Here is a 23880-nt window from a genome sequence, read left to right as displayed (position 1 = left end):
GCATTTCTCCTTATGTGCATGTACATGACCAAAACTATTCATACCACTGGCAGATATAGGTTTGAAATTACTTTCATTCAACCAAGAAGTTTGTTTCTGATAGTAAATGAGGTAGGCATCTCTCAAAGATATTAAAACAATGTGAAAGGATAGTCAGTTTTCATGATATATTTTTAAAATTCACATTTCATTAAAAACAACGTGTCATAAATGGTATACAATACATTTTCCAATAACCAAAGGATGATTTTTGTTATATTGAAATGATAGTAATACAATCCTTCTTTCTGCATATTTCTGCTAGTGTAGAACGAGCTCCAAATTTTTGAAGGTGGAAGGCCTCCTTGCAATCACGTTAATCTGTAACTGTCCACAAATATTCTACTAGATTTAACACATGATCCCTCCAAAATGTTACCTCAACCCAGCAGAAACAATTAGGTAAATTTAAATAATCAAATTAATATTTTTTGTCTGTCACAATAAATGTAAAAAAAGTTTCAAAACAGGCTTTAAAAAAAAGTAATAATTATATATAAAAATAAATAAAGTATGAACATGAGGGAAAGCACCATACGCACTGTGAAGTATGGTAGAGAACCTGCAGTGTTTCATTTTTTCCACATTTTATGTTACAGCCTTATTAATTGTACTCAAATTAATACACAAGAAAATGTGGAAAAAGTATTAGTGTTTCAGAAGTCTAAAAAGTGTGCAGTGTATTTTAAAATGACAAAAACAACTTTTTCATTAAATCTAGTCAAATTGTAGCTTTTTCTACATTTTGTAATGTGAGATTATGCTGCTACTATAAAAAAAATACATTTATTCTAAATCTTTTTATGCGTTTTATGAATGTGACAGAAGTGGTAGATTTACAAGTAAAAAAGTTAAGTCAAAAAGAGGGACACAAAGTTAGTGCTACACTTAAAACTTGGGAGTAAAAAAACTGGTTATTGAATTATTACAACAGCATGATATACATTTAGTTTCTTTTTGTAGCACGCGCAATAAAAACAGAGTCAATAAGGAAATAATTCTTTATGTGGAAAAATAACTTGGGTGTAATTTCTACCTGTCAATACATGTAAATCAGCTTTATGGTTATTACACTCTCATAAAAAATTAGATCTACATTCTGATCTAATGAATGAATTTCAGCCACCTTTAAATCCATTATTTAAACCATTTTACAATTTATATCAGTCTTTCTGAAACAGCTCTAAAGCCATGTAAGATTAAACACACACATAAATGAAGCCAAGTTGTGTTCAATTATTTTTACTTCCACAGAAAAACCAAAATCACAGGTTTTTGTTAAAACAGCAAAACATTTACCACATATTAACTGCAAACACAGATAAATAGGAAAAAAGGCAGTAAAAAAACAAGAGGCACACAAGGTAACATGATTGTGTTCTATTTAAAATACATATATATAAAAAACAACAATAAAATAGATTTGTTCTACAAACTCTGGTCCATGTCTGCTTTACGTTCAAGTTTGGCTTTGTGTGGTTTTTATGGTGCAAATTACATTGTTAATCAACCACTGGTGGTGCGTAAAAAAGGTGAAATTAAAATGAAAACAAGAAAAAAACAACAACCCAAGGTAGAGTTAAAGTTTAAGAATATGAATTTCAGTTTGACCTCTTAATAGCTGCCAAGAGATTCAGTTTTGACTTTGCTTCTGTGTTACTTTGCTGCTTTAGTTTTCACACGTTTAGGTTAGTACCTTGTTTTTACTATTTTAAGTCAGTGGGTCAGTTATTCAAGTTAGCCAGTGCAGCCTAAAATACATATATATATAAAACACACGCACGCACATACACAACAAAGATTTCAATCTCAGGACACTGACTACAAGCAGCCCAAGCTCGTTAACTGGGATTATTTTATAAAAATATGTTTCTAATCTTTATTATTATTATTACATAGTGGATTATTTCCCTAAAACAGGTTGAAAAGGATGACATTATTTCACATCCACTAAAAAAAAAAAACTTTTCTTTGTACATCCTCACACAAACCTGAAATATTATCAACTAAAAAGGTTTAGTACCTAAAGATCGGTACCTGAATTTCATAATTCATGCTTCAGCTTTAAGGACATAAAGTTACAGCTTTGCTGACCAACAGCAAACAATTATTGTTAGTTTTATTGTCTTTATACACCAACTTAACATTGCATAACTCTTCCATGTATTAAAGATTTATGTTTTATGACACAAATATTCCAGACTGAACAAGAGCGGCAGCAGCAGCAAGACTCCATTCTCTTAACATGGCAACATTTTTTTTTTTAAATGTTAAATCAAATCTAAACATCTGCAGCAAATTGAACTCTGCTGAGGAAATGTTGACCTTCTGCTGATTTCTGTTGGCAAGGCGTTCCAACCTTTGTCCTCATTTTATGTGCGCAAATGAAACAAAGTGAGTAAGCAGAAAGGTAAAAATACATTCTGACAATACAATTGATATTCAGCATTGTGGTTCAACATGTAAAACTGCAGTCGGTGAATTAATCTCTGATCTTCACACTTGACTCATGTAGTGAGAGCCATTGTCTATCATCCAGTGCTCTGGAGCTTCTTCTGCAGCTTTATGCATGGCTCCTCTTTGGATATCCTTTAAAAGAGAAAACATTACATTTATGTTTAAGGTTCTGATAGTGACAGGCAACAGTGCATTAGCAGAATATTTTCTGCTCAGAGGAAGACCTCTCTGTTTCCAAGTATAATAGGCTTTTTTCAACATAAACTTAAATCTATAAAAAAAAACTAAAATAAATTTAGAAAATAGGCCCACACATGAGAGCCACATTTTCATTTACACTAAAAAGAAAAAAGGTGTATTTTATTTTTTTCCCCTTGTACTTTACATTTATGTCCTGATTTATCACATAAAATCCCAATAAAATACTAGGGATGCACCGATCCACTTTTTTTATTACCAATTCCGAAATAGGAGTATATTTAGCATTTGCCAGTTACCGATTCGATGCAGGAAAAACAGCTGAACTGACTTAAAACGTTTATTTTATTAAACATTTAACAGTGTATCGAATTAGAAATTTATTTAATACTCTGCACACTTAAATACATCAAATAGCTTCACAAGATTGGCCAAACATGTAAAATCAACTTTTAATTTCCCCAGCGCAGGAGTTTAACGGTCAATAAAGAAACTGACAAAAACAAGTTGACCTTGGCCAACATTTAAAAATAAACTAACAAACCTTCTTTAAAATGATTCAGAAAGTGCAAATAGGGAATTCTAAATATAATGTAAAATACATTTTAAAAAGCATGATGTTGCTCTGAGCTCACATCATAGAATTAGACTGAACAGATCTGCCATTATGGATCAGGTGCATTTTCACCGATAGCTGAGCTGACTTTTTTTTTTCAGTATCAGGATCAATACAGATAATATCAGATCGGTGCATCTCTAGAAAACACATTACATTTTGTGACTATGACCTGGCAAAAATGTGAAAAACAGTTCAATGCTCTTGCAAGTCGCTGCATTTTTGTCTTGTAAAAGTAGAATATTACTGCTGTGAAAAGACACCATCACAGTTGGGTTTTCTTACTTGGTCGTGGAGTTTCTGACTCTGGTAGCTGGTTGACTCTCGTGTTGACATGTTTTTGAGCCTGACTGCTCCTTGTCTGTCCAGAGAGCGAGACCGTGGCGTTTTGAACTGACTGCGGCGGTGCCAGGACTTCAGCTGCTCGTTCACCACCTGACGCGGGAGACCATGGCAGCCGTAGTGCACGTTGTCCGTCTGTGCTGGGGGGGTGAGTCTGATGTTAGGAGGCGCAGGCCTCTGTGCTCTCAGGTGGGGAATAGCAGCTTTTCTGTAATAATATTCATATGTGTTGGGGGAGCAAGCCATTTGTTGCGGGATACGGAACCGAGTCAGGTCCATGTCGGCGGGGTAGACCATTTCATCATCGTAATACTGTCTCTGAACCACAGGACTCATTAGCAACCCGGGGTTGCAATGAAAGGCGGTGGGAGCGAGACCTTGAGGTCCATAGCTGCCTTCCGGGCTGCAGAGAGGGGGTGTAGCCTGATACTGTCTGCGTGGATGAGAGGGGAACTCCTGACCCGGGGAGTTGCTGTGAATGGAGAAGGAGCGTTCAGAGTTGCTGTCCTCAGAGCTAGCACAGCTGCTGTAGCTCATCGTAGGAGAATGAGCCTCTGGTAACATTATCTGGTATTCTGTCAGACGTCGCCTGGGACCTCTGGTACGGCCACGCTCCTTATAAAATGACGATTCAGGATTGGACACCCTGAGGGAAAAAACAATAACACAGAAACAGCTCTGATTCAGAGTGCACATGGCAAAAAAGAATGAAAATACACCAAAATATAAAATATATTAATGTTCTCGTCCCAAGAAGAACTTTAAACATGGAGGTGTGTCTGCGATGTGCCTACCTGAGGGAGAGCTGTCTGTGCACACGCATCTCTGGAGTGGAGGGGGTGCTGCTGGACTGGGTGCGGCCCAGTCTCATATGGGACAGTTGTTGAGGTAAGCAAGCCTCCAACGGTGGCAACAATTCAGATTTGGCTGGACTGCTGAACACAAAGCACAGATTTTCCTGTTAATGTTGGGATGAACACTGCAGGGCCTGTGGTTGGAGGACGATTCTGTTCTTAATGTCTCCATATGGATTCGAACTGTTAAGTCTTTTTCCCACTCCTTTTGGAGCTAAATGCATTCTTGTTTATGTCTAAATACAGTATTATTACATAAAACATGAACTGATGAGTCAAACAATGTTCTTACTGTTTGGACATTACTGTATACATTTCTGTGTGGAAGTATATATATTTTATTAGTTCTTTTTTTTTTTTACCTGTATTATGCATTTATTTTCCTCTATGTGGCTCAAAATAAAGCAATAACCAACTGTAATACTACCATAACCACAAACATAAAAACAATACATACATTTGGGAAACAAAAGGGATCCCTCAGAAAAATGTTCTGGGGAAATACATTACTTTTGTTTTCATTTCCGAAGCTTAAAAGTTTTGATCAGCTCCAGAAATTATTAGGATAATGAAGTCTAAATATTTTTACGTAGCCTCCACGTTTAGAGCTTTTCAAACTTGCCTCAAACGTCTGTTTAATTTTTCCAGCGTTTAACTCACTTTTTGCTGCCTAATATAATTTGCCCACACACTTATTGATGCCACAATCAAGACATATGTACTGTTTATTTCCCCTTTCACTGGTCATAATGTTGTGCCTCTTTCTGTGTGTGTTGGCTTTTTGCACCTACAGAGGGCAGTGTCGCACTTTCCAATAGATTGACTTCTACAAAGCAGCATAAATCAGAGCATGAAGTAAAGAGAATTAGCTTTAAAACGGAAACTTTTGCTTTAACCAAGCATCAATATCAATCAATAGGTGAAACGGTAGGTGTAATATTACAAACGACTTATAATCACAGAAATAAAACGTGATTTCCAACCTTCTTATGAGAGGTAAGATGGCTCACTTAATCTAGACTTAAAAAAACACGACCATCGTCATGACGGATGGTCTGTCTCACCTCTTTGTGCTGGAGGAACGCGACTTCTTGCTCTTCTGGTACGGCTGGTCGAGACTGGACTCCGACCACGGAGAGTGCTGGATGGGAGGAGGGTCGTACGCAGGGCTGGAGGTAAAACTCAACTTGGAGTCGACGCTGGGGCAGGGAGACTGACAGGGGTTAGACAGCGGCGACCGAGGAGCCGCTGATGAAGACATGTAGGAGCTGTCGACGCAGGAACGTGAGGACATGGTGAGCAGCCGGGGCGAATCCGTTTCCACTGGATAAGGAAGACCAGAGGATGGCTGCGAGGACTGGCTTGTAACTTCTGGGAGCAAATAAATAATTATGGTAAAGTATTTAGTATAAATGACCGCTGAGCAAAGATTATTTTGGAGCATCTTCTATGAGATGCAACCAGGGAAGGAGTGGTTCACAAAATAGAAACTGAGTCATCCAACGACAACGATGACCTGAATAGTTAGAAAAGCAGGTTTAAAATGATGATTTGATTTGGCAGGGGGAAAAAAAACAAAAAAACTTGGCCTTCTCAGGAAATAAAGAAACAACAACAAAAAAAAGAAAAAAACACCCCACAATGGTACCATAGTGCTTTGGGAAAATAATCAGTGGACTAAACACATAAATCAAATGTTTTGGAAAATGGTGGTGGGGAGGGTGATGGTCCAGGAGGTCTCACTGATTCAGGAGTTGAAAAATTTACCATAAATGATAAAACCATGAAATCTGTTCTCCATCATAAAACCCTAAATGAAAACATCCAGCTGTTAGTGTCTATAAAAAGGAAACTGGGCCCAAAATTCCTCCACTGAGACAAAAGAGACGCATTGTCATTTATCAGAAATGTTGGCAGTTATTAGTTTTAGAGTACAATTACTCTTCTTTCAACAGCAAATCAGTTTTGTTGTACTTGCTGGTTTTGTCTTTGAGATCATAATCTGTTTGATAATCTGAAACATTTAAGGTGCAACAAAAAAAAGTAAAAAACGGAAGAAAATTTGTACGAGTGAACATGTTTTTTAAATCAGCGTATGTTTTATTGCTAATAGCTCAAAATCCAAGGTTTTTCCTCCCACTGTAAAAAATGAAACTAAACTTTTCCATTTGTACAAACCGGGACAAGTTAATTCTTACCTTCATCTTGCACCGCAGAATCAGATAAAGAGCTGTCATCAGATGTGCCAAGATCTGATAGAACAAAGGAAACAAAGCATAAACATTAATATTAAAACAACTGAATCTGACCAAGACAGAGGTATTATTACTTTCGAAATCAGAGGGACTTTTAAAATCTTAAAGGGATTTTTCATCAAACTGTCAGTCTGTGGGTTTTTGTGGTCATGAGTTTCTCACCTTGTTGTGTAACAGTGAGACCGGGGAGTGGCGATGATCGGCCGTGCTCCAGCCGCAGCTGAAAGGCCTTTTCTTGAAGCTTCTTGAGTTTCTTTTCTTCAGTCTTGCTGTGCAGTATCCGACTCTTCCTGACAGACTTGCTCAGGTGACCTTCCTCACAGAGCTTGCGGGCCGCTTCATATATCTTCGTCTGAAGCGCCAAATCGGCATCCACCAGACTCAGCTCTGAATTCTGGAGATTAAATAGCCAGAAATGTTGGATTTCTGCGTCATGCAAAACCGTAAATCTTAGACTCTGCCATCTGAAAATGCACCAGGTACCTCTGATCCCTGAGGAATGTTTTGCTCATCCAGTTTAAACGCAGCGCCGATGCGTCTGCGAATCTGTGGAGGCTTCTCTCCTGGAAGCAGAGGGTAATCCTTTGGCAGCTGACCCGTCAGCTCCTAGACAATAATAATATTAAAAAATAATAATTAGAAAACTCATTAATATCTTAACAACACTGAAAGTTTAATTTTATAGGACAGACAGGGGATTTATTAGACAGTTAATCAAAACAAAAGTTTGTTCAAAATCACAGCCGTTAAATCCCGTGTTTAGTTTCTGTTGCACTCTTTTGAAGGGGTTTATCCAACATCCTCCATGGCGGTTATGAAACAATACACAAAAATCTGTATCAGATCCTTTCCAACGTGTTCAGACAGACACATTCAAAGACTCGGTTGCACAATTCTGCGTGCAACCAAGCAGGGGATTTTGTTTCACAACCGCATATTTTTGAATTTCACTTTCTGACCGAATCGGTTTTCATACCCAGCAAGACGCAGATAAAACAATAAATACATTTTAGGGAAGTTAATTGTCACGGAGACATCGTTCTTACGCAACCGCGTTGTGGTTTATGAATATGTCCTTATTCTTTGTCACCGAGATGTGAGAGAGGGAGTGTGACTCCCATTAGTAAGTGTAAGCATGTCCCAACAGGACTGCCCAGCCCAAGTGTCAACGGGAAACAGCGACCCATTTTGGGATTCCACGTTGGAGCGCCTGTGCATGTCAACACTACAATTGTTTCCCAATATCTCCAGCTTGGAAATTACATGTAATGTGCATGCCAGATTTTATTGAACCCTTCACTCAGCTGGTGTGTAGACAAGGAAAGAGGAAGTTAACGGGATGGTGTGTGAAAACCCCCCCCAAAAAAACAGAAAACAAACAAACCTTGAACTACATTCAATTCTACAGAAATGCTAAGCTTTACCGTTTCCTCTCATCTCTTTAAAGATGTTATCTATGGATTTCCAACAAAAAAAATGATACCAAACAGGATCCTAAAGATATATTACTGCCGTTTCTGCTTCATGTTCCTGGGTTGGTGACGCCACATGAGGCACAATGACCACGACGCTCAGCGAGCATGACAAAACTTTGTATCAGATGAACATCTTCTGAGAGATTTCGACTAATATTCCAAAACATTTGAGAATCACCTTAGTTGAAAGAGTTCAACCATACAGGTCTGAACCAGAGTTTGACTCTTATGACCCCAAGAGACAATGGAAGTTGATATGAATGATAAAAATGAAGCAGAGAAGATGCCAATCTGTAAAACCTTAACCAGTATTTTCCTTAATCTTTTTCCATTTTAGCTCTTGAAAAATTAGCGAGCGCCATTATCTGCTTGTATCACTTTAAGTGTTTATGTTATTCGCCAGCAGAGTGGAGATTAACGCAGTCTGATCTCAATCTGCTTTATCTTAGAGAAGCAACTTTGCACTGTCTGCTGAGCTACGGGAACTTTTTCTACCAAGAAGGAAAAAAAAGTGTCTTACTGACAGGACAGATGAGGATGATAGGACAGGGATTTTTAATTAAATTTCAGAACAGCATGTTTCGACATTTTTCTTAATCAAAGATCTGTAATAACTATAAAACCTTATAAGCTAGAAACATTTCCACAACAAAAAGGAAAAGATAAAATATACCAACTCGTTTTATGGAGAATGTTTGGGCAATTCAATAAAAAATGATTTACAGTTGCTTTTCTTTTTTCCACTTTGCAAAGACAGATTGTTTGCTCGAGAAGTGTCTTCAAGGTTGAAATAAACAAAAATGAGGGTCACATCATGCGTGAACATTTTATATGACCGCAAATGGTGCTGGGAGTGTCCCGACTCCTGGAGAGCAGAAATCAACAACCTTTACAAGCCAAACTGTGGCTTTTGCCCTTGCTACTGGAGAATAAAAAGGTCCAAAAGACCAACTAGACCCTTGTCTAGTTTATAATTAAAAAATAACTGCTTTGTACAAATAGTTTAGCTTATGGTTATTTCCACTGACAGGTTTTAGAACAAAGAAATAAACATCAAATTTGTACAAAAAGAGAACACATTCCTAATCAGTGCTCCATTTTTGTAAAAACTAAGAAGAAAAAAATAACTAATTGGTGACCTGATGCCAAAACAGAAAGAAAAATACCTTTAATTTGACCACTCTGTGTAAATTCTATACAGATATTAATTTTAAAAACTGATAAATAATCTTTGCATTATCTATTAATTAAGAAAGTACATCTAACTTATATTATATTAAGAGTCACTCTGGAGAGGCTGATGACCCATTAGCGGCTAGAAAGGCGTAGCTTTCAGTCCCTTGATCGGCGTTGGGGCAATATATCCCTTTAAAAGGAAACTTTCCTGGGGCAATTACAGGGAAACAGGAGTTCAGATTTTCTCTTTAAACTCCAGTTTAACATGCTTTAACGTCTGTGTTATTGTCAAGTCTTATTTGAAAAAAGTAGACAAACTTTAGTAGAAACAAACAGATATCTCACTGAATATAAAAATACCAACTACAACCACTTCTAACAATTCCTACAATTCCTGAAATTGTAGGAAAAAAATAAATATATTTTTTAAATGATATTCAAGAGATTTCACAAGACAGAAAAATGGAGAATTTTTTACACATGTCTGAAGCAACATTGTGAAAATGTGTGTTTCCACGTAAGATTTCCCTGGAGCTTTTGTGAAACCAACGATGGTTAACAAGCAGTAAAATGAGTCAGCGGCACAAAACTGCCCCACCAATCTAAGCCTTCCTAAGCAGGCAATGAATCATCCACACGCTGACTGCGGATTGGATCGCTTTGATTAAATGTAATATCTTTAGTTTTGTCAAACAAAAACATTGCACATCATTTCAAACAAAATCAATCTTGAACGTTTGTTCTTGAAGAGTTTGTCTTGAGATTGTGACTCACAGCCTCTCGGATGCAGAGCTTCTTCAGCTCCAGTATGCAAATCTCCAGCCGGTCTTGGAGCGCCTGGTGTTTCAGCTTCATGGCCCGCGTGTGTGTGGTCACATCCTTTGCATGCGTAGTAGGACTGTCGGATCCTGTGCCGTGCAACAAGAGAAACGAAACACAACTTAGTTTGAGATCAACAATCGTGATTGTGACTGTCCTAAAGTTCATTACGGAGTGAGTAGTTAATAATAAAGCTCACACGGAGGTAGAACGTAATTAATAAATAACTCAAGTCACGTCAAAACAAAGCAGGAATTCAAAATAAAACATCATAAAAACTTTAATAATCTTATTGTTGGTGTTAATGAGTTTGTCCCCATTGTAACCCCAGCACAGAGAACATTTTGTGAGCGCTGATGTGTTGACTCCGGGTCACGGACATGTTGTTTCAAGCATCACTTTAATTGTTGCTGAACTGCATTGCATTATCGTGACAAGTCAGCGAGCAAACTGAACGCCTGCTCCGTGCACAAAAAAACATGAAAAGCATCCATTGTTTAAACAAAAGCTACTTAATAAGTAAAGGAACGGTTCAAGAATTATTCAAGTGTTGGTGTGAAACTGGACTTCTCTGATTAATTTGTACGAACAAATATATTTATATTTTTAATTCACGTTATATTTTGAAATAATTTTTTTTTGTTGTCTGAGCTAATCTGGTATGAAAACAAGACAGTGGATCAATCAAAATTTTGAGTGGAAAGCCTTTTGTTCATTTGGCGATTAGCCAACACAGCAGTTTGGACAAGACATAACTCTTTAAGTGAAAAATAAACTCCTGGTGCATTCCTCATTAGTGACACCGAAACTGCACAATCAGTATCAGGATCTTTCTAATCGCAGACAATGTTAAGAGTGTGACTGGTGCCGTCTGTAGCCATGGCGACTGATGACATAAAGATTAGTCTCTGGCGTGGGAGGGGCTACTAGCCACAATGCATTGAGTGCTGCATACCTTCAGAGATTACTCGAAGAATCCCTGCAGGTGCTGACAAACATCTGAGGTGCAACAGGAAGAGAACGTGACAGCACGACAATAGGCTAAAGATTCCCCCCATTTTCAGACACAATTCCCCTTTTCAATGTGGACTGACACGTTTTCATTGTGCGAAGCAGAAACCACGTGGCTCAATTAAAGCTCACGGAATGTCAGAGAGGACAACGTATCAGTAGACAGCAGCGGGTGCAGAGAGATAAGAGTTTAGGTTTCATGCAAGTTCAGATAAGAAATGGTGACTGACTTATTCACGAGGATTGTAATTTAGTTAATATTTATCGATTCATATTTATTTAATAAGCTTTGAATATGGATTGTATCGGCTGCTGGTAGCAGTGTGCAATCTGTCCACTGAGACTCCATTGAACAGGATGAATATGTTACTGGTGTGAAAAGAATGTATTCATGACAAAGGGGATAACAACAAATATTCATACTTGTGTGCTGGATTAACAATTTGTGCGCATCCAACTTTACATTTTCTATTCAGAACCATTAGTGTTGGGTTAGCAGTCCAAGAGATTGAGAGCGAAACATTAATGATAAGATCTGTCAAGAAACATAAACTAACGTCAAAGATTCATTTTTGATTTTACTTTTGAGTCTAACCAAAATTAAACTCATTTGCTTTACAAAAGAAGTAAACAAATTCAACTCGAGTCCATTTAAGCACATATTCAGCGAGACTTGTATTGCAAAAAAAGTTTTAAAACAGAAGTTTCAAATGCTGAATAATAAACAAGACATGTAAAATCAGACAGCAATTTAACCTTCCTAAAGTCAAAGGAAGCATAAGAAGAGTTATATGTTTGTAAGATAATCAATTTGATGGTGACATGTCTAAATACATCTTTAAATTATGAATGCATCCATGTGAAGAAGTTTAAAGTGGTAAAAGAAAAACTTTGTTTCCTCCGTCATAAAATCCGTATTTATCAAACATCAAATTCTACTAACAAGCACACCCTAATAAATAGAAATAAAAAAAATGGACATAAACAACAAAATGCTTTTTTTGCAGCTTGCTGCAACATGCCAACATTACCTAAATAAAGAAATGCTTACAATAACATCAAAAACAGCACTAACTGAGATTGCCTTAAGTGATGTAATTCAAGTCAGAGTTTATTAGATCCAGGAACCAAAAGTTTCACAATGAGCAAATCAGCAGGTCATGCAGTTACATTTAAATATAGAGGGCATGTCTGCACAGGCACTTCCTCAATTCTAACACAGGCTTTCATCTTTATTAGCTTATATGGAAATACCACAAATCCTATTATTGCTTGGGAGGCAAAATAAGCAGCAGGTACTTCTGTGTGGATCATCTAGTCAGAAAAAGAGAAATGCTAAATCAGTGTGATCATTTAATCCAAATCAAGAGTCGGGACAGACTAGTCAGTTTTGAAATGGCTCTGAGTATACCAAACAACTTCTTTTCATTCACAAAATTGATCATTTGCACTCAACTTTAACTGTCTGTGGTTACCAATTCAAACTCATTTGATTTAGACTGTAAAGGAGAGAAAGAAAAACACCATATCCAGTATAATGTTTTTGAATTCAGAGGAAGGCCCAGTCATGTTGAGACCCGGCTGTCGGCCTGACCTGGACAAATAATGAGCTTCAAGCCTGAGGAAAAAACATGGTTGGACAGTCAGGTGCTCCTGTTATCTCAACCAAAGACATTAAACTATGATTAATGATACAGGCCTATTACTGCTAGTACAGAGCTGTCATCATAAAAAGCATTGCTTCACTCATCTGGTATGTCTTCTTTGCACGACCTGCTGAAGGTACAGCGCATTTGTCAGAACTAACAATTGTAACAAACAAGGTTTTCCTGAGCTTGATGTGTAATTTTAACACCTTTTTAATGTCTAAGCACTAGTTTTTGCATCTCAAATCACTTAAAAGTTGTGCCTTGCTTATATGAGTCTCCTAAATTAAAAAGCAGTTCAGCAGCTTGTCTCATGTTTTTGTAGAGCTCTAATGCTGCATTTGCTTTGTCTTGGAAGTCAAAGCTTAGATATGGGAACGATGTCTCACTACTGTCAGGCTTGCCGTATCAGTAAGATGGATAGCTGCTGGGATTTATTAGATGTTTGCTAAAACAACAAGCCATATTTGCGAACACATTAGAATAACAATCACAGGGTCTCTGGTCTGTTTGACACCAGAAGTGCTGGAAAAAGAAGTAAAAGTAAATATTTGAAGCAAAGCCAAAAGACAACCAGCGTTTAAGAACCAATTTGGAAATTACATCCATAGACGGCTGTGGGTGTTTCTGGTAATATCAAATTAAATAGCAGGAAGATAAGAGACAGTGAGCTCATGCTATTGCAGAGATTTAAGACTTTTCATTAATGTTATAGAGCTCCGTTTTACTGTCTGTTTTACATTAAGTTGATAAAAAAATAAAGTTTTAAATGTAGCATTTGGATTGGTTGTTCGTCTCCTTAGCTCCTGATGAAAGCAGCTGATAATAATAATGACAATAAAGAAAGAAAGAGGTTAAGGACTGGAACAAGAGTTTCTATTGGTGGAAACACAAAGAACAGGTGCTAAACAAGTTCCAGTACCAGTTTATGAATAGAACTGGTTTGGTAAAAAAAATGCAGGTGTGTTTAACGTAATATACCCATAAGATGTGCAAACAAGAATCTCGACAGAGGGTTATAAGCGCAGCAGCCATATTGAATCAGCAGAAGGAATTTTACTCTTGGGAGACGCGTTTTTTTTTTTTTTTTTGGTTTTCCAACAAGAAACATAGAAATTCATGTCATTAATAATTACTCAACATTTTCACCAATTCAACAACAACAATTTTTTACCTGAATGAAGAATGATGCCGCTGTCCGTGTCGCTGATTTCTCCAGTGACTTCCATGTCAGCTGATCGACTTCTTGCTACTGGTTTTCGATTGAAGCAAACGATAAGAGCCACACCATGCCCTGTGAAGTACAACACCAGGCAATGTTACATTAAACTTTAAAATAAACACAAAAAAGAAGTGTAGTTTGTGGAGTCTTTGGGATAAACGTCATGGTCAAATTGGTAATAATTGCTGACGAAAGGAAACTTATTTTTATGAGTATAAAAATAGTTATAAATACTGCAGGTCACAGTATTTATGTGACCTGCAGTCACATAAATACTGTGACTGCAGGTCACTGTGCTACTAACTGTGCCAGTTAGTAGCACAGTTGTAAACAGCAGTAGTCGCAGTAAACAGCAGTAGTCGCAAACTTTCAAACGTTTCCCTTCATACCATTCCTTAAAGTGCTGGAGGGACGGAAGATTTCTCTGGCTTTATGTAGCAACAACACAGCCCCCAACATATTTTTCTCTCGCTCAACAAGGACAAATTTGGCTGTTTGCAAATATTTCTTATTGAGAAAACACAATGGTCATGGTGTGGAAACCAAGGAGAAAAGCATCCATCGTGCTGCTATTGGCATGTCTGTAACACAGCGGAGTGCTGGCTGGTTACTGACCAGCTAATATCAACGTCAAAGTGCTGGTTTGCATTTACAAAATAAAAAACACTCCTAAATTTAGCTCTACATTATTTACATTTGGTATAATAAAAAATGAATGGTGTAAAGTTATTTAGATTTTTGTGTTAATACAGTGCGTTCCCGAAACTCAAGTTATTTTTACTCAGGGTTATCAGACCTTCAACAGACTGCAAGAAATTTCTGAAGCATGTTTTGCCAACAGATGCCTAATTATCTCACTAATTTAATAGAGAGGGTTGACACAAAACTGCAAATATTTACAAAATTGAAAAGATGAATAGTTTTCCTTCATAAATCAGACAGGCAGCCAGGACAAACATGAGCAAAACGTTCTTTCCCAGCATTACCTAATCTTGCGACCTGTTGCTTCAGTGATTCAGGTGTGACGTGCCTTATTGACCTCACAGACAGGTGTAGTCAGCGTCTTCAAGAGAGTGAGTACATACACATGTTGCTCTGTCTAAGGCGTTTCCTGTGACTACATGTTTGTTAACACTCTGATGATTGTTAGCTCAGTCCGTGTAATAACTGAGACATAAATCCACCTGATGTCAAAGAGAGACCGACTGTGAGGCTTGTTGGTTCGATTATTAACCAGGAAAATGAAGGAATGCGATGGTGACCGCATTCCAGCACACAGGAGAGGGTCACTCCAGCTAACACCAGGAGGCTCCCTGCTGCCTTTGGATAGATAAGCTACATACTGATGGTGCTGCTGGCACATGATGACACTGAGGAACATACAGGCATTAGTAAAACGTCTCCCATTATCATTCAGGGCATGACAAGCAGATGACAAACTGCCTCCACAAATCTCATGACTTTGAAAATTTTGCACCATCAAACCACAGATAAGCTGCTGGCGTCACTGCAGAAATTAAGGGAAATCACTAATACACAAGAGGCTATAAAAAGAAAATTATCCAGATGATATTTCAAACAGAACAAGGTAAGACGAGTTTAAGAAAAAAGCCATCTTGACCAAATTAAAAAAAAAAAAAAATCTCAAATATCTGCAGATAGCAGAACTGAGGTGCTAAAACGTAAAAGCTAGATTATAAACAGTGTGAAAGCAATTCTGATTAGCTAAACAAAAATTGGTAAAAAAAACAAAAACAAAACATGTTATGACATTTATGAATTAGACAGATTTCCTTAAAAATAAAACCTCTACTGCCAGCAACTAGAAAAAGATCCCAGAACTACAAGTGGAATTCACCATCAGCCTCTTTTGTGAAGTGAAAATGCTGCAACTTAGGAGAAATTGCTTTTTAATAAAACAAAAAGAGATAAAAAGTCAGTTTGGAAAAGTTTGTAATTATCCCGTTAAATTACTTAAACAGCCACATGAAATAATATTTCACTCTCTTCAAACCTGCATCACTTCCACAGCTAAGCTGATTTCTCTAGAATACGAAGAGAAATACCACCTGACAGGTCTTAACCTCTGAGCATTAGAAGTTCCTCGTTTCTCATTATCTGGTTCAAACTGAGATAAACATGTTATCAATTCATTTATTATGCATTGAACAACTTAAAAACTTAAAACTTAAACAGCTGAAGCAGTGAAAAGCCCCGAACGTTCAGTATTGTGATGTCTGAAGAACGCAAGGTGTTTGAGAAACAATTTTTCTGATAAGGGCTAGACAAAAGAATATTTCTGAAGCATAAATATTCATTAACTCTATAGTTTTCAAATATTGATACAGTTATGTGATGTAACCCCCCCACTTTTTTTTAAATGAAAAAGTACAACATATTCTACATCGTAAATAAGGAAGCAGATGAAAGCAGATGTTTCTCAGGCACTTCCAGCCAAACAACAATAAGAAATGCACTTACTCTGTGGGAAACGTAAGAAAAACAGCCAAAGTCAAAGAGGTGAAATAATCCCCCTGAGAATCCGTGACTTGAATGTTAAGAAAAATGTGAGCGGTGTGGAGTCTGGACAGGAATGAGCGACTCGCCCACAGAGCGCGGCGCTTTCTGGAGAGGAGTGGCTGCATTCAGAGGGCTGAGCGCTTTAAACACGGTGTCGGATGACCCGACTCCACTGGCAGAGTTTGAAACTGTGTCAACAACAATGACCAACACACTGAAGAATTACACCTAGCATCACCCTCCTATCAGCACTCGCTAACACACGAGTGGCAACTTGATCAAAACTGTTTTCCTTCACATTCACTACAGCTCTAATGAAACCAAGCAGTTTACCGACTAAAAATAAAGTAACAAGCAAATTAATCTGTCAGCTGATCATCAGAAAAGCAAAACAAATGGGGCAGCTCAAGAAATACTCTCATTTTTAATATGTTGTGACCAATGTTTGATATTCCCACCCATGCTTAGTCTATCTTGACGATTCCAGCAAGTCATCCGTCTTGAACAGTACTGCTCACCGTTTCCTGTGACAACTTGTTTATAGGCTCAGATTTGAGGGAAAGATTGAAAAGTGTCTCTCAGAGACGACTAAAGACAAACTTTCTTTAATCCAGTGCTTCCCAAACTTTTCCGCTTCCAATCCCCAAATAGCAATGCAGCGTGTGACTGACTAGTAAAGCTTGCGCATACAAGAATTTGGCATCAATTAAACATTGGTATAATAAAAATAAAACCCACACCAACTTATCTTGTCAATTTTTAAGCATGTTTTTATCTCTTCTAAGATAAAATGGCATAAAAACATTTTAATTAAGGTCCTTTTATATGTCGTTTACTTTGATTTCCAAAAAGAAGCTCCACAGTTCCTGGTTTGGGCTCGCCACCCCCCTTTCAGGAACCACTGCTTTAATTAACGGTTTTAAAAGATTTTATGACTTTAGAAGCTATTTTACTGGTTTTCTGATAATTACCATTCTAGCTTGTTTTCCAACGTCAGTGATTCAGGCATGCAAGTAATTTTGACTACTGCCACCTCCTGGTTGTGGAATACAGGATTCCTGCAAGTTTCAGTAAAACAAAGTTAAGAGTTTACAGACTTTTATAAGACCATGATTTAAATTTGAGATATATCTGAATTATGATATAAACTCAATAAAAACGTAATTTGCATTATAGCACACATTTAATCACGAAAGTATTCATCTTCTAGGTGATTTAGATTTAAAATTATTTTAGTTCAACCAAGAAGTTTGTGTCCAAAAGCAGACAAGTATCTCTTGACAGAACAATATAAAAGAAGAATCAATAATAATAAAAAAAACTTTTGTTTTCACATTTCAGAAAATGAAATTATGAAATTATTTATGTCCTTCTCAATAATGAGTGGTAAAATAGTTCCTGGAGCTACAACAATCGAACGTTTGGCCTGTTTCTCCTGGTAATGTCGTCTTTAGGAGATGAGTGCTACATCTTTGAAGTTGGAAAGCCTCTTTGTCATCACTCTAATCTTTTACTTCTTCAACAGATTCAAGTTGGGCCTCTAATTTGGCGACTTCAAAATGTTATTTCTTCCACTCACAAGCCACGTGTTGGTAAAATTAAACAATTAGTTTAAACCTGAATCTGAAAGGTCTTGAGGTTGGCTCATTTTGGAGTTTACGCTGTTTAACATATTTCAAATTGTTTAATAATGTAGGTCAGTTTTTTATTCAAGGGTTTAAGCAGTATACAGTAAGCTTCATTAACAAATACCAACAAACTAGAAATATATATATATATATATATATATATATATATATATATATATATATACTTACTCCGGGTAAGGTAGGTGGAGTGTTTTGATTTTAATAGATTGAACATAAAATATGCCGGTTTCAGAACCAGAATTATTTAGTGGTTTTGTAGGAAATGCAACATTTCATTTACTGCTGTCTTCACAACTTGTAGTCGGTGGAAAAAGCAACAAATGAACAAATATAGAAATCATAAATTTCAATTTAGGATCCAATATGAAAAATCTAGACATATTTAAGTCTTTTTAAAACCCTGTTAACAGTACTTAAAACAAGAATCTGTAATTATCTCGTAACTCTTTATATGCGTGTCGCCACTTAAACATGCCCACTTGACGACCTGCTTTCAGAACAACCCAGAGGATGTTTTGTGGCCTGTCATGTAAAAACATATGGAGAAGCAAATGGCAGCGGGAAGTCCACATGATTTAAGCAGACTCGCAGCACCTGCTCCGCTCCTGCATGGCTTAAATTCATTCTGAATCTACACATTCATTTTGGCTTTCCAGGAATGTTGGGTCTCAGACATGTAGCAAAAGGTCCGGCGATTCCCAGACATTGGAGAGTCAGATCTCAAATGACATGGCACCGAGGAAGCAGCAGCAGCTTTAGAGGTTGTAGTTTTAGGTTAGCAACATGTATTACATTCAGCCTTGACGGCTGCGAACACAACTGGACACGTGAAAAATACTGGGCCTCCTATTGTTCTGGCATGCCAAACCTTGAGAAGTTGAAGGAAGGTAATTTCCGTGGAGAAATCTTTATTGGATGATTCATGTCTGTTTCACGACTTCCGTTCGGAAAACAAAAGCAGAACTGCCATTTCTGTTTAAATAGCCTATTAAATAAAGACTTCCTCATTAAAGTAATACTGATGTAACAAAACAATCAAAAACTGATATTTGTGAAAAACGTACGCATGTTCACAGGACTTACAACAAAGGCGAAGACCACAAAAACACAAATAAACTTCTTGATGGCAGGAAGGGACTATTTTAGAAAAACTTGGGTTGGGTTGAGAGAAGGCAGCAGGGAAAAAAAAAAATCTTTTTCATCCCAAACAGAAGCAGCATATTGCATAAACATGCTGTAATCCAAACAGTCTGATAACCCCAACTGAGGGAAGTGCTGTCATAGTAGTGAATAATGACCTATTCTGGCCCTGGGAAACTACAGTCAAGGTTTTACGAACACAAATATGTCTTGTGGGAGACATTTTCTAAAACGCTACTTTAACACAACTTCCACCCAGGGCCGAGGAGGTAACCAGTTGCTGGATGTGGTGGGTAGTTTAGATAAACGACAAGTCCCAGAGAGACAGAGGGCAGCTTTGTGTCGGCTACACAGCAGCTGACAAAACTAATTCTTTACATACTCTTGAGTACTTTTTTAAGTTCATGGCTACATGTGGAGCCTTCAGTGACAGACGATCACACTCGGAGCCGCCGTCTTCCTTCTCAGCTTTTCTCCTGTAATTAACTTCGTGTTTATGAGAATCCGATGATGATGTGAAAACAAGCTAAAGCTCCCCGCCCAGATGTGTCGTGTAAATCCACACTGCAAAAGCTTTGGGCTTAACATGTGAATGTTATTTTACACGTGGAGAAATAAGTCGTTTAAGGTTTTTGATGCAATATATGTAAACTTGGTTTTGGAACATGATTTAAACATGCGTCTAATTACCGTCCAGTTTATTTATACCCATGCATCACTTGTTAGCTGCATTCCTTCAACCCCACCCTCCCATATCCTCAGCAGGAATCCCTTCATCCTTTGTCTCTTCCTCCATTTTATCTCATCTTCCTCATTTATCTCTTCAAATTTCCCTGCCTTATTCTTCTTTTTTATTCACTCAGATGCCCTAAATTTCCGTCTTTTTCTACGTTTCACATAGGAAATTGACTGGAAGTATGAAACTCTACGCCACCCAAAAAGAGTCTCCTCCTCCTCCCAATCCTCCACCAGATGACTCTGCATCACATCCAGTTCACTTCAGCTGCATCCTGTAGATAATCTTTTTGTTTTTAAATATGTAACTAACTTTGTTGTAGCTCGGTCCTCCTAGTAAAGTTTCTATAGAAATGGTAAAAAATTAGATTAAAAAAAATTATTTAACATTCAAAACATGAGTTAAAAACAAAGTAAATATGATGACAATTTAAGTTTATTGTGGAGTTTGGCATTGTGAATTTAAAATTTTTTTTTATGAAGTGCAAATTAATTTGATTGAAAATTAGAGCATGGAAACGACAAAACTCACATATGATCAAGATGGGAGTTGTAGAAAAACAGCTCATAATATTTTTACTCATTTAATTAATGACATGAGCTATAACCTATAACAACTTCCACACTGTAATAAACCATATCTTTATTTATTTCCAGAATATTTCATGTACTGCGCTTGAGTTCATTTATTCTTCTCATGCTTTTCAGGAACCTTAACATACTTTCACATGCTTTAAGTCTCAGCTTACAGTTTTGTGGTGTGCAATAAATACCACATTTGCATGATAAAACGGTCAAACTAAACTTAAATAGTTAAAAAATTTTTAAAGAAGATTTAGACAATCCAAAAATGTTATAATTGTCAGCTTTAATTATGTTGTTTTTGTGGACATTTGGAGCTTAAAAACATATTGAAACATGTTTGAATAACTGCAGATGCCTTCAGTGGCTTTTGTTTCTAGGCTTGATGATCACAAGCCTAGAAAACGTACTAAGTCATAAAATAGGACCATGACCTAAAGAAGACTTGAACCTTGTGATAAAGACCAGAAGCTCTTAAAAAATGTTTTTCTGTTACAACAACAAAGACATATTTTGTCTTCCATGAAGAATTTATTTCAACCAGTTATTAATTTTTCATGTTTCGTACGTCTTCACAAACCCTCAACATCCTCAAACTTGGTAGTATGACAATTTATGCTAACCTGATGCAAAAGGTGAACACTCAATTATTCACCTCTAAACCAGTCAATCACTCATGTGTGTTTTGGCAACACTCATATCTGTGGCTGCCGAGGAAACCCAACCAGAGGAATGCAAGTCTGAACCGAGTGGGGATACTCAGCGTGGGTTTTTAATGACCGTCCCACTGGCAGGTCTGTGAAGCTGAGGGGGTTAAGCCACTTGCCCCCAGGTCAGAGCTCAGGAATGCATAAACTGCAGAGATATTTCATTGCACAGAAATCACACGCTAACTAATGAGAGTGCTGCGGGGTGGAAAGGCTTTTCGCTGACTGAAGCTAAAGCTACGTTCATACAGGAATCAATGCTGCAAATATTTGGGTCACTGGAGTTAAAACTTGGTGTTAATTTACCTTTCACTCGTTACATTTCTGGGATTGAGATCTCACTTTACTGCCCGTCATAGTTGTGAAGTCTGGTTTATTTGCATAGCAAATTTCTGCAACAAGCAATTCACAATGCTTGACACGATACACTTGAATTTTTATGACACAAATTTGTAAGACGTTGTATTAAACCTTTTGAAAACGTGATTTTCAAACCTCAACAGCTTGCGTTTAAACTGCCTTGACCTTTTTTGTTCCCGTCTAGTCAAAGAGGATGTTGCAGGCTTATAACTTCTCTGTCCACTCTATCTTTACACTGTTCTACTTCTTCTCTTCTGCTTTGTGGACAAATGACAAGAGATGAAGCCCAGAATTACAAGTAGAGCAAGAGCAAATAAACACAAAGAAGTGGCGACTGGGACCCTTTCATGGTAGTTTGACTTCATGTACACATTAACATGGTTGAAGCCATCACAGTAAAAATAAAGCTCAAACTCTTTAAATTCTCTGGTTTATGCATTTTAAGGGCATACATGTTTCAAACTTTTCCATATCTTTGGTTTTCTCTTTGCTTATTAAATAATGACTTCTCTGGCATCTAGTTTTCTACCCATGAGGTTAGATTTAAATAAAAGTTTAACCTGGTGAATACCGAATCATTTACACATTAAAGGAAAAATGTAAGCCTCAGTTTCTGGAGTGTACTTACAAAGAACTATGATAAAACCTGGACTTTTCCCTTGACATTAAAACAGCCGGAGCTAAGCCAAGCAAAGTGTTGCAACTTCTGTATCAAAGAGAAAGCATTTAGGAAAAGGATGTTCTGACTAATTCACAGTTTAATCTAGTTTCTTTATACTTCCTGTTTGCCTGACTACCAGAGGATGAAAGTTCAATGCTCCTTAGAGTCTATGACTCTTTACCAAAGTTCACCAGTGACTAACAGCTGAATTAATCCCACACATCATCTTGATGCTGGAGCTGCTTCAAGCATTCAGCATACAGAGGTGAATGAATCTTCCATTAATGCAGACTGAGCACACAGAGGGTAGCGTCATTATGTGGTGTTGATATTTGGTCAACACCAATAACAACAAGCAGGAAGGTGAAGCTAGACAACTATTTAGTTACCATAATGTATGTTTATATACTGTCATAAATTTCAATATGCAACAATGTGATAGGGTATAAAGTCAAAAGTATATAAACTCCAAAACATTGACAACTACATACAGCAACATAAAACACATCACTTAATGCAAGTATCCTAAATAAACCTTTCAAAGTGACTTTTTAAATGTATATTTGAAACATTTTACTAAAGGGATAAGTAATGTAAATACATTTCACTACAGACTTGGCTCTGCTTAGTTTAGCTTTTTATTGAATCAAGACATATTCATATTATAAATGTTACAAGACACTAAAAAGTATCTCTCTATAAAACGATATTTTAAAATATATTCACAATGGAGATAAACTGTAATGTTTATCAGCTTTACACACTACCTGTATCTACAACACCGCAAACCAGAGGAATGATACTCTTTTTTTAAACTTCCAACTTATCAGATTGATTTTCTTGAGCAGCCACTATAACCTTCAAAGCACAGAGTATAAGCATAACCAAAGAAACCCTGAAAGTACATCATGTAATCAGTCAGCAGCATTAAGTTGCTGTTGGGCCGCAACTTTGAAGGAGTTTCTGAAAGTTTACTGCCCCTCTTCAACTAAGCATTCCCCCTCTAAAAACACCGATCATCTCTCTTAAGTTACCACCACCCATGGAAAACTATGATTTTAAATGAGCGTCTTTCACAAACAATAGAAATAAAAAAAAACACAAAACGTTAGAGATTTTTCTCCCCTTACCTCTGCGGCCAGTTAGCTTGCTAGCATCGTGTCCCAGCTACATCCATACAGTCAGCGCTCCATCGGCTGCTCGCATCCTCCCAGATTTAACCTGGAAGTTTATTCTTTGCTCCGACTAAAAAAGCAATGAAAACACCGCCAAGTTTCTATGTCAGGTAAAATTTCTAATTACTACGACAAAACCCCGAACATAAAGCTAAATTTAGTCCCCCAAACGCAGCCGTTGTTGAATAAGATTCTCCAAGAGCTCAGTAAAGTAATGTAGTGTTGCCTTCACGTACGGTCG

The 23880-nt window shown here is 37.2% G+C and overlaps 1 protein-coding gene across 4 annotated transcripts; it reads right to left on the bottom strand.

The window, feature by feature from the left end:
- Positions 1-1265: 1265 nt before the first annotated feature.
- Positions 1266-23880, bottom strand: inavab (innate immunity activator b). Of its 4 annotated transcripts, none has more exons than XM_008409994.2 (10): positions 23595-23880; positions 14063-14182; positions 10187-10320; positions 7245-7367; positions 6924-7155; positions 6705-6758; positions 5571-5877; positions 4447-4587; positions 3596-4298; positions 1266-2628 (listed from the first exon to the last, which is right to left on the bottom strand). In XM_008409994.2, exons 2-10 carry the CDS (start codon positions 14115-14117, stop codon positions 2536-2538), a joined length of 1842 nt encoding a protein of 613 aa, XP_008408216.1. In that variant the 5' UTR covers positions 14118-14182; positions 23595-23880; the 3' UTR covers positions 1266-2535. The 4 variants fall into 4 exon arrangements, with proteins under 4 accessions (XP_008408216.1, XP_008408218.1, XP_017160140.1 ...); XM_008409996.2 differs by lacking the exon at positions 23595-23880 and adding an exon at positions 16592-16913 and having other exon boundaries at positions 4447-4584; XM_017304651.2 differs by lacking the exon at positions 23595-23880 and adding an exon at positions 16592-16908.

The sequence above is a fragment of the Poecilia reticulata genome, chromosome 5 (genome assembly GCF_904066995.2).
Source record: "Poecilia reticulata chromosome 5, P_reticulata-male-v2, whole genome shotgun sequence".
Lineage (NCBI taxonomy): Eukaryota > Metazoa > Chordata > Actinopteri > Cyprinodontiformes > Poeciliidae > Poecilia > Poecilia reticulata.
Note: the sequence above shows the minus strand (reverse complement) of the source record. Positions and strands in the feature narration are given on the sequence as shown.

Coding starts and splice junctions, on each gene's coding strand:
- inavab (XM_008409994.2), bottom strand. CDS start 14,117: ATGGAAGTCACTGGAGAAATCAGCGACACGGACAGCGGCATCATTCTT. Junction 6,759..6,923: donor TCTCACTGTTACACAACAAG/GTGAGAAACTCA, acceptor TTGTTCTATCAG/ATCTTGGCACATCTGATGAC. Junction 2,629..3,595: donor GTCAGAAACTCCACGACCAA/GTAAGAAAACCC, acceptor TCTCTTTTAAAG/GATATCCAAAGAGGAGCCAT.